The sequence below is a fragment of the Borostomias antarcticus genome (genome assembly GCF_949987555.1).
Source record: "Borostomias antarcticus genome assembly, chromosome: 2".
NCBI lineage: Eukaryota > Metazoa > Chordata > Actinopteri > Stomiiformes > Stomiidae > Borostomias > Borostomias antarcticus.
In genome coordinates, this window is record NC_140235.1 from 9,460,598 (window position 1) to 9,471,948 (window position 11,351).

General features: G+C 44.7%; 1 protein-coding gene across 1 annotated transcript in view; it reads right to left on the reverse strand.

The window, feature by feature from the left end:
- The window catches only part of unc5b (unc-5 netrin receptor B), a gene marked incomplete at both ends in the record, with an annotated part of 62,524 nt that extends 61,569 nt beyond the window's left edge, over window positions 1–955 (reverse strand). Inside the window, one exon of the mRNA XM_084461459.1 lies at window positions 580–955. Within this exon, the coding sequence (XP_084317585.1) occupies window positions 580–955 (376 nt within the window). The remainder of the gene's footprint in view (window positions 1–579) is intronic.
- Window positions 956–11,351: the final 10,396 nt, after the last annotated feature.

Here is an 11,351-nt window from a genome sequence, read left to right on the forward strand (position 1 = left end):
ACGATGTGTTTATCACTGCGCGGTTGTGGCTCAATCAGGCTGACGCACACTGATGCCGTTTAATGATGACGCTGCGTATTGACTTGCCTCGTCTGCCTCGTAGCCTACAATTCAGTAGGTGTCTCATCGCACAGTGTACATGCATCAGATTGATGGTCGTACCCAATATTATTAGATCCGTGTCGCATAGTGTGGCTTGCAATAAACTTATAAGATTGCAAAAAACGCACAGTCTGTAGGAGGCTTAAGACTAAAACAGTCAAATGTATTAATGGCATGCTGAACTTGACATTCAACCTCTCAAGTATAACAGTCATGAACTTTAAACTTCCAGTATTTCTCAATTCAGTCAGTGACCATGCTGATCTTTAATAAAACAAGGGAAGTATTTATCTTCATCTTCAAGTATTTCTTAATTCACAGTTAGTTTGCTTAACTTCAATAAAACATTCAAATATTTCTCAAGTCAAAGTGCTGTCAAGGAAAACAGTTGTAATACAAAAAATAAAAATGCAATTACATGAATTAAATTGGAAGGGTCAGGCTAGCTGCCTTTTTCATTTATCAGAACAACCTTGCCTCTTTCAAAAATAAAATCGCAATTCTTGCAGATGGTGTGAGTCATGTCAAGCTCCTTCTTGCAGATGGTGTGAGTCATGTCAAGCTCCTTCTTGCAGATGGTATGAGTCATGTCAAGCTCCTTCTTGCAGATGGTATGAGTCATGTCAAGCTCCTTCTTGCAGATGGTATGAGTCATGTCAAGCTCCTTCTTGCAGATGGTGTGAGTCATATCAAGCTCCTTCTTGCAGATGGTGTGAGTCATGTCAAGCTCCTTCTTGCAGATGGTGTGAGTCATATCAAGCTCCTTCTTGCAGATGGTGTGAGTCATGTCAAGCTCCTTCTTGCAGATGGTGTGAGTCATGTCAAGCTCCTTCTTGCAGATGGTGTGAGTCATGTCAAAATCCTTCTTGCCTGAGAAAGTAGAAGCCCTAATGTGTCCAAATGCCTGCTGTGAGGGGGCAGGTTGTATTCCTTGCTTGTCCTCATTTCCCATGATTCTCAGCAACTAACGTTGCATGCGACGCCACACCAGATAAACGTTACAAGTAGAGGAGAACTAGCTAACTAACTGTTGTGAACGTTTGAGCTACTTGTTGTTCTTCTTTTCAACTTAACGTTAGAGCTACGCTGCTAAAGTTAGCATAGCCTTTACTAGCCACACTGCCTGGCTGCACACGCTCTGTTGCAGCGACAACTACGGAAGCCGGAAAGGGCGAATGGTGGTGGGGAAACAGAATGGAGGAGGGAAGGAGAGAGAGAGGAAAAAAAGAAGAAGAATCGATTCAGGAATTGTGGTATTAAGAATCGCGATCCTTTTTCAAGAATCGATTCATTGGAGCACCCCTATTTGAGTCCATGGCTGATATTAGTTGATATTAACTAGGCTATAATATCCATTAAGATAAGCCTACTGTACTATATAGCTCAAACTCGTAAATCACCTGTTTGATTTTTATAATGTGAAATGAACACAGCATTACAGTGTAGGCCTATTCCTAGAGTTTTTTTTCCCAAAAGCCTCTGGATCTGCCCATTAAACTAGAACAGATCTGCCCATTACACTAGAACGCAGCTCCGGATGTCTAGCGCCAAAACGTGCCTCCAGTCGTATCCAAAGGCCTCCAGGTTCGAGGGAGGTTAGTTTTGGCAGTTTAGTCTTAAACTGCTCAACGGCCCTTCTGGTGCCTAGAAACCTCCCACCAAGGCATACAAAAAATGTGTGCGTGCGATAGAAGCGTCTCACAGTGTGCGTGCTCGGGCATACCCATGCCAGGACCCACCAGACGCCACTGACCAATACACAGTTTTCTCACACACATCAGTCATCAACCATCTCTCTCTCCATCTCTTTCTCACACACATCAGTCATCAAAGATCTCTCTCTCTATCTCTTTCTCACACACATCAGTCATCAAAGATCTCTCTCTCTATCTCTTTCTGACACACATCAGTCATCAACCATCTCTCTCTCTATCTCTTTCTCACACACATCAGTCATCAACCATCTCTCTCTCTCTCTTTCTCACACACATCAGTCATCAACCATCTCTCTCTCTATCTCTTTCTCACACACATCAGTCATCAACCATCTCTCTCTCTCTCTCTTTCTCACACACATCAGTCATCAACCATCTCTCTCTCTCTCTCTTTCACACACATCAGTCATCAACCATCTCTCTCTCTATCTCTTTCCCACACACGCACAGACACACACCTTCACAGCTCTGCAGTCAAGGCAAGAACAGAATCTTAAAGTCGCACTTAAACGGACGTTTGAGATCATCTAACTTCCGTAGTTTGACGTATTTCCGACGCAAACAAGCTATGAGGGTGGGACATATGTTTAGAGGAATTTGATTGGAACATTGAGAAGTGGACAGGTTTGAAGAACTTTAGACAGATTCGATAGAAGGATAGCGTTGATTGACGGGTGGATGTCGTGAGATTATTGGCCTAAAATCTAAGGTACCTGTTGTCGTCATTGCACGTGACCTACCGTTTTCCAGGAAGTAAGAAATTATTTACTTTGATATAAGATTACAACAAAAGTAGAATTTTGTGATTTTTTGGGCATACATCGTTGAATAGGTGAACACTATGACCAATTATGTGAATCTATCTATCTATCTATCTATCTATCTATCTATCTATCTATCTATCTATCTATCTATCTATCTATCTATCTATCTATCTATCTATCTATCTATCTATCTATCTATCTATCTGTTAGAATAGAGGAGTTCCCCCTCTGAGTGGAGAGACATTCCAGACATGGTCCAAATGACCTCTGGTGGAGTGGCCAATTACAGCTCTGAACTCTGGTGAAGTGGCCAATCACAGCTCTGACCTCTGGTGGAGTGGCCAATCACAGCTCTGACCTCTGGTGGAGTGGCCAATCACAGCTCTAACCTATGGTGGCATGGTCAATCACAGCTCTCACCTCTGGTGGAGTGGTTAATCACTAAGAAAGATAATGGTAGGCTATTGTAAAATACTGGGATCTCTGTTTTGTTTTGTATTTGATTCAGAACTCGTCTCGAGGACCTTCTGCCTCTTACAAGGCAGCTACTGGAAATTACAATATGTTCTGGTAAATAAGAATTTTACTAACTTGGTAAAATAAACTCATTAAATGTCACGCCCACACACACAAACACACACACACAGACACACACACACACACACACACACAAAAACACACACACTCGCAAGAAGTCAACCCCTGCCTCTCCAGGGAGGTCCCTGTGCCATTCGCCATTCCCACTACTCTTGGCACCCCAGCTGCTCAGTGTGTATGTATGTCTGCGTGTGTGTGGATGTCTGTGTATGTGTGTGTGTGTGTTAGGGATGAGACTGTATGGATTTTTGCATTACGGTACGGAACGGTATCTAGTTACACAGTACGGTTTACGGTATTTCACGGTATACGGCATTTCACCTCCCCAACACACATAAAAAAAAACAAGTATTTTACTTTGAAGGAACTACAGTGCAACACATGATGGAAAATACACACTATTGTAATTAAGCTCAGTTTATTAATAGCAAGCTTATATTAAATTACTAAATGAACTGTTACAAGCAACTTGAAATGTGAAGTTTCAGCAGTGCATTATTGTGTAATACCGTAAACGTAATACCGTAAACACAGGGAATGTCATGGTTTTAATACCGTGGACATTTTATACCGCGGTTCACAGTTTTACGGTATACCGTCTCATCCCTAATGTGTTTGTGTGTGCGCGTGTGCATGTCTGTGTGCATGTCTGTGTGTATGTATGTATGTATGTATGTATGTATGTATGTATGTATGTATGTATGTATGTATGTATGTATGTATGTATGTGTGTGTGTGTGTGTGTGTATGTGTCTGTATGTCCGTGTGTGTGTGTGTGTGTGTGTGTCTGTCCGTGTGTGTGTATGTATGTCTCTGCATGTGTGTGTATATGTGTGTATGTGTATGTCCATGTGTGTGTGTATGTATGTGTATGTATGTGTGTGTATGTCCGTGTGTGTGTGTGTGTATGTATGTGTATGTATGTGTGTGTATGTCCGTGTGTGTGTGTGTGTGTATGTCCGTGTGTGTGTGTGTGTGTGTGTGTATGTGTGTGTGTAGTGTTGAGAGCCCCCTCGGTCCCCCCTCAGACCCCCCGTGGAGCTGGCCTATAGTGAGTCCTAACAAAGGACCCCCCCAGAACACCCTGGGGGCAGATGGGGCTGTAATCGGCGTTACAATCGCAGGAATGGGATTCTCCACGCTGCCTTCAGAGAGCAATAACTCCCCACCTCTGATGGAGGGCTGGTCGATGGGGGGGTTGGGGGGGTGCTTTGAGTGGAGGGCAAAATCATGGTGTTTGTGAGATGGAAGGACCTAAAATAATCCCGATAAGATGTGAAAAAGAGAGAGAGACAGACAGACAGACAGACAGAGAGAGACAGAGACAGAGAGACAGAAAGAGAGAGAGAGAGAGAGACAGAGACAGAGACAGAAAGAGAGAGAGACACAAAGAGACAGAGAGAGAGACACACACAGAGAGACAGAGAGAGAGAGACCCACTGCACACAAAATAAGAAGAATAAAAGAAGAATAGACAGCGAGCTCTTGGCAGCTATATGAATGTATTAGAAACATATATAACGTATGTGATTTTCCCACAGGTCACACAGAACCAGCAAATACTCTGAAAGCAAACCAAATATTGACAAAATGTGTTAAAGGTTAAATACCGCCATGTGTGATCACAGCTGCAAGATTTGTGACAAGATTTGCGATAAGAACCCCACTGCAAGTAATATTTATCTTTCTTTTTACTTTGTACTATTTGCACATTGTTGAACACTGAGCATGGCTAATAATGTTTTGATTTTTTTTTTAACCTTTATTATCTTTTTGTATCCACTTATCTTCACCCTTGCCTGTTGTACTGTACTGTTGTATTGTTGCCCACTGTACATAAGTAACATTGTTAAAATGTTTACAGTGTAATGTTTACACCTCAGTTTGTTATTTTGTTTTCATTTATACATATATTTATAAAATGTGCATGTTTCCAATGGGATTCCTGAAAATACTATGCTTATATTTCTGAAAGAAAAACTGACACACACACACACGCACAGATTGGCCGAGCTGCCTTTTGAAGACAAAAAGTCTCAGCTGAGAAGATGAAGGGCTGAATCTACATGGCTTCAAAACCTCCTCTCCCAGACTGGCACACACAGTAAGCCCTGCGCTGCTGACCAGCCAATCAATCCACCTCTCTTTCCCGATGGCCTGGTACACTAATAACCTCTACCACCATGTTGGTGGGGGATTAATGGGGGTGGGGGGTAGTGTTGTCACGATACCAAAATTATGACTTCGATACGATACCTGCCCAAAATATCTCGATACCGATACCGAAACGATACCACAGCGAAAATCTAAAACATAAGGAAAAGTAATGGAATAATAGATGACAGAACATGGAACTTTCAATTGTTTGCTGTTTTTAGTGCTCTGTTCAGTCTTTTTGCATCTTTTGAGTCTTTATTATATTCCTGTAGCTTTCAAACACAGCTGGAAGGGAAGGCTGCCTTGACTGGGTGGTTTGGGATTGTGCTGGCTTCTGTTTGTTTGTCTGTGTGGGGAGAAATCAATAAATTATGCCTATGTTGTTGCAAACTGTGAGATAATCAGAAGAACTTGAAAAGCTTAGTATTATTATTATTATTAATTAACCCAGGCCTATTGAAGCATTTTTGCTATTCCAAATTATCAGAAGAGATAATTGTCTCACGGTTAACAGTTCCCTCGCTCTAGGACAGGGGTGTCAAACTCATTTTCACCGAGGGCCACATCAGCATAATGGCTGTCCTCAAAGGGCCAGATGTAACTTATAAATGTAACTAAATGTAATCTAATGTAATGTAAAATAAATGTAACTACTCCTTAATGTTAAATAACTCATTATTTATTATAACTTATTCAAGTGACAATTACAGTTGCATAGAAAACATATGTTTGCTTGTTGCTCTAACATAAATCCTTTTACATTTTGTCAGCTTATGAAAACCCACATAACTCCATTAATGAAGGATCAAACTGTCCAAGTGAATAAAGAAAAATAACATAAAGCTGAGCTGCAAAGAACATGTATGACACATGTAGCATTTTACAAAAAAAGGCTGCACACAGCCTTGCATCCAACTGATGGTTTGATGACAACAATTTGTCTGCATACACACATAAGACCTGCAAACATTAAATAATTACAACAGCAGCTACACATAAATAATATGTAATCAACTAAAAATACCAAAATAAAGGTTGACTCAGTTCACAACTATATTGGTCAAGTTTTTCGGTTAGTCTTTGATGAGGAGATGCTGCCTGTCCTTGAACACACCAAGTGGATTCTCTCTCTACTATCGATTGATCATGTTCTGAAAATGATAAACACAAAACAAAATGCAAGCACAATCATTAGATTGCACACAGTTTAACTGTTCTTCTTCTTGGTTGAATTACATTTTATTATATTTTAATTAAGTTTTTAAAAAAATGCTTACCTGTGTGTTTTCTGACCAGATGTCTGACACCGTTTTCCCGTTGCCAGTGTGTCAATGTCTGGTTTTAGGTCCTGTGCTGAGGCAATGCGTAGAACAGCATGGAGGTTGTCATCCGTGAGGCGTGATCTGTGCTTGTTTTTGTTCAGATTCATTATGGAAAAAAACTGTTCGCACAGATAGGTGCTCCCAAACATGGACAGAACACGGGCAGCATGAAGTCGAAGCTGTGGCATCAAACCAGGGGGCAGCAGACGATAAAAGTCCTGGATTGCAGCATCCTGGAACTTTGCTCTCAGGCCACTGTCGCTTTGAAGCTCAATTAGCTCCATCTGAAGGTGTTGGGGTGCAGTGCAGACATCGGTGGTGAAAGGATTGGCAAAGATGTCAAAGCCAGACTGTTGTGCTCTGAAGTCAGAGAAGCGCCGATCAAACTCAGTCTTTAACCGGCTCAGTTTGGTAGCCAACTGAGCACATGAAAAAGTCTCGGGAAATGAGGCTGACATGCTCTGACAAACAGGAAAGTGGACAAGATTGTCCTGTTTCACTTGCCACATCCATAAGTCCAATTTACGCTGGAAAGCCGTGATCGTGTCGGACATCTGCGTGATGACTTGTTTGCGTCCCTGCAGCTTCTGATTCAGCTGGGCGAGATGGTCGGTTATGTCACACAACACAGCAAAGTCACACATCCACTTTGGATCTGATAGTTCAGACATGAGTTTTCCTTTACTCTGCATAAAAAGAGCAATGTTTTCCCTGAGCTCAAAAAATCGCTTGAGGACTTTGCTCCTACTCAGCCACCGCACTTCTGTATGGTACAGCACATCCCCGTGTTCCGAGCCCATCTCCAGCAAAAACTGCTGGAACTGACGGTGATTTAGGCCACGCGCCCGAATGAAGTTCACTGTTTTCATGACTGTGGTCACAATGTCCTCCATCCCCAGCACCTTCCCACACAAAGCTTCTTGATGGATAATGCAATGATACGTTATCAGAGGCGTGTGACAGTTCATTTTTTGCATTTTCCCCTTCATTAGTCCAACCAAGCCCACTTTTCCTCCACACATTGCCGGTGCACCGTCTGTAGTTAATCCTACCAAGTTTTCCCACTGCAATGCATTTTTACTTACGGACTTCTCCACCGCATCAAAAATGTCCTGTCCCGTCGTGGTCCCATGCATTGCAGCCACATCCAACAGCTCCTCAGTGATAGAGAGGTCCGACTTTACGCCTCTAATAAAAATTGATAACTGCGCTGTGTCCGTGTTATCTGTGCTTTCATCAACAGCTAATGAAAAAGCTGTGTAGCTGCGTGTCTCCTCGGCCAGCTGTGTTGTAAGATTTTCTGCTAGTTCCTTCACTCGGTCGGCGATGGTGTTTCTTGATAAACTGATATTTTTAAAAGTCTGTAACTGGTCGGGACACACCTGCTCACAGACCTTCAGCATGCACTGCTTCAAAAACGCTCCCTCTGAAAAAGACTTGGAAGCGTGGGCGATTTCTTCAGCCACAATGAAGCTAGCTTTCACCGCGGCCTCGTTTTTGGCTGTGGATTTAATGAACAAACTCTGCTGCGACCGCAGTTTGCCTTTTAATTCTTGGGCAATTTGTTGCTTTTCTTGAAGGCTAGCTTTAGCGTACTTAGCTCCGTGTTTGGTGTCAAAATGTCGACGCAGATTGTACTCTTTGACAACCGACACCGCCTCGTAACACAAAAGACATACCGGTCTTTCTCCTTGAAGCACAAACAAGTATTCGCCTTCCCATCTTTCTTGAAACAGTCTTCCGTCTGCATCAACTTTTCTCTTTCTGGACATTTTGGGATCATTATTTATATCTCAATTCCACTCGTTGGCATGGACACCTTCGCGGCTAGCGTAGTCGAAAGGCATTGTGGCAAATGTAGTTTTTGGTCAAAGCACGCTCTTAATTTATTTTTTGGTATTTATTTTTAGACACTCAAAACTTTTAAGCTCTCGCGGGCCACATAAAATGACATGGCGGGCCACATCTGGCCCGCGGGCCTTGAGTTTGACACATATGCTCTAGGAGGTCGGAGCAGGTATTGATTTTTTGTGACACGTGCGCTAGGCAGAGAGCTAGGCTTGCAGCCAGGCTGCAGCTATGCTAGCTAAAAGTCTCATGCTACGGATGAAAATTAGCTTCTCTAGCTATCATCTGGTGCAATAAATGTATTGTGCATTCATACATTCAAACATAAGGTAGGCTAAATATCCTTCGGTTGTATACAGTACTGGTGTTGCTGCTGTGTGTGTCTTATCTTCTATCACATTCGCTAACCTGTCGCTCTTTGAATTCTTTGTGTACTGTAAAAAGTCGGCATGTCTGTCTGCAAGATGCTTTGCCAGGTTGGTCGTATTGGCTCCCCTGGTTTGTATAGATTTGTAACATCATTTACAGATGGGCGTTGTAATGTCCGTGGGCTTGCCCTCACTGTCGGCTCTGTAAGCAAAATAATGCCAGATTTCACTGCGCGCATCAGCTTTATCGACAAGCTGTGGATGGTCGACATTTGTACTTGTAGACATCTCAGGTTAGACTAGTTAAAACTGTTGCGCTGCTCGCTGCAGAGTGACAGAGCTAGGAGAGAGAGAGAGCGCGCGCGCGCGCGCACACACACACACACACACACACACACACACACACACACACACACACACACACACACACACACACACACACACACACACACACATACTGCCCCGCGACTCGGGGATCTTGGGAGAGAGAAGCAGAGCGCTATAGCCTACAAACAAACACGGCTTCACTGTTGCATGAACGCAACTCAATATATACAGCTCTTATTAAAACACTGTCTTTCCTAAAGTATCGATACTTTAAATTTGGGTATTGTACCGTTTTTGACGACAGAGTATCGCGGTACTTTTCTAGTATCGATACACTGTGCAACCCTAGTGGGGGGTGCGGGATCCGGTATCACCTGCTAGGGAAGATCCTGAACCACCACCCCTCCTTTCCCCCCCCCCCCCCCCCCCCAAAAAAGAACCTCTAGCAGTGGGTTCTTTAATGAAATTCCTCCAGTCAGTCCCTCCCCAGGGGTGGTCCTCTGTCTGTCTGTGTCCTGGGGGGACACGGGGGACGGGCGTGCGAGGGGGTGGGGTTGAAAGACGCCATGACAGAGCTGATGTCCACCACGGCCCCGGGCCCCTCTGACACTCCAGAGGGCAGGAGAGGCCGGGGCAGGCCAGAGAGACCAGGCAGGTGAGGTGTGATCTTTCCACCCTGGGGTGTTTACAGCTGGCATTATGTGTGTTATGTAACACACGTGCACATACACACACGCATGCACACACACACATGTCGCTGTGTGTCATGTTTGTGGTCGTGAGAGTGTGCTGTCGCCCCCTCCTCCTTCCCACACACACACGGGGGCAGAGAAAGGCCTCCAGAGCTCTCTGTATTCTGATCCACCACAATGGACCCCCCCCCCCGTGGGGCTATTCTTCCTGCTTCCCTGTCTGCCCCGCCCATCTCCCCCAGGGGGAGATCAGAGGGGTCGGGGTGGGTACCCCCGCTAACTTAACCCAACTCCCATCTGCCGCCTCCCCGACTGTCCCTCCTCCAATCCTCTATCTCATCCCCCTCTCTCCTCCCCTCCGTCCTCCCCCTGTCTTACATAACCCTCCCTAGTAGCACTACCCTCCTCCTCTTCATCAGCTAATTCATCTCTCCGTTGTTTATCCTCAGCTCCTCTTCTTCTCTCTCTCCTCCTCTCTCTCCTCCTCGCTCTCCTCCTCGCTCTCCTCCTCTCTCCTCCTCTGAGCCGCCGCTGCTGTTAGCAGCAGATTTACAGGACGGTCTAACATGTGCAGTATTGGCAAAGCATTAAACATGTCTCCTCTCGCTGTCCATAAGAGCTTTAATAAAACCATCTCCCTGTTTTTTTTCCCCCTACACTCTCACTCTGTCCACCCTCCTCCTCATCCCTCCTTCCTCTCCACTTCCTCTGACAGTTTCCTTGTCTCTCTTAATAGTATTCCTCTCTGCCTCTCCTCCTCTCCTGTCCTCCTCGCCTCCTCTCCTCTCTCTGTCCTCCCCTCTCTCGTCTCCTCTCGCTGTCCTCTCCTCCTCTCCCCGTGCTCTGGGCTTAATGATCCTTGAATGCCACTGCTCTGGACTTTCATCCCTCAGTCTTTACTAATAAAGGATATTTAAAAGCCTTCAGATCCATCCATCTCAATATGTCTCTCCTGGATTGATCTCCCTCTTCCATCTCTCTCTCTCTCTCTGCCCTTCTCTTTCTTCCTCAGATGGATGGTGCTGGCCTGTGTGACCTCCCCCTCTTCCCTAGTCAGGCTGCACCATCAACCTCTGCACTGTAATTGGCCCACTTGCTCAAATTGTCACCATTTGAGATGTAATGGATGTATAACAGTGCCCTAAAACGCCTAGTCTCCCTCTGTATCACCCGGCTCTGCTGACAGGGGTATAACCAGCAGCTCTACCCCTGCTCCTCCACTCTCCTCTCCTCTCCTATCTTCCCCTCTCTTCTCCTCCCCTCTCCTTTCTTCTCTTCTCCTCTCCTCTCTTCCCTGTCTCCTCTCCTCTCTTCTCCTCCCCTCTCCTTCTCTTCTCCTCTCCTCTCTTCCCTGTCTCCTCTCCTCTCTTCTCCCCCCTCCCAGTCCGATGCCTTGTCAGGGATCTGAGCATCATAAACACATTTAAAATATTAACAAGGACCACTTTGCAGATATGAA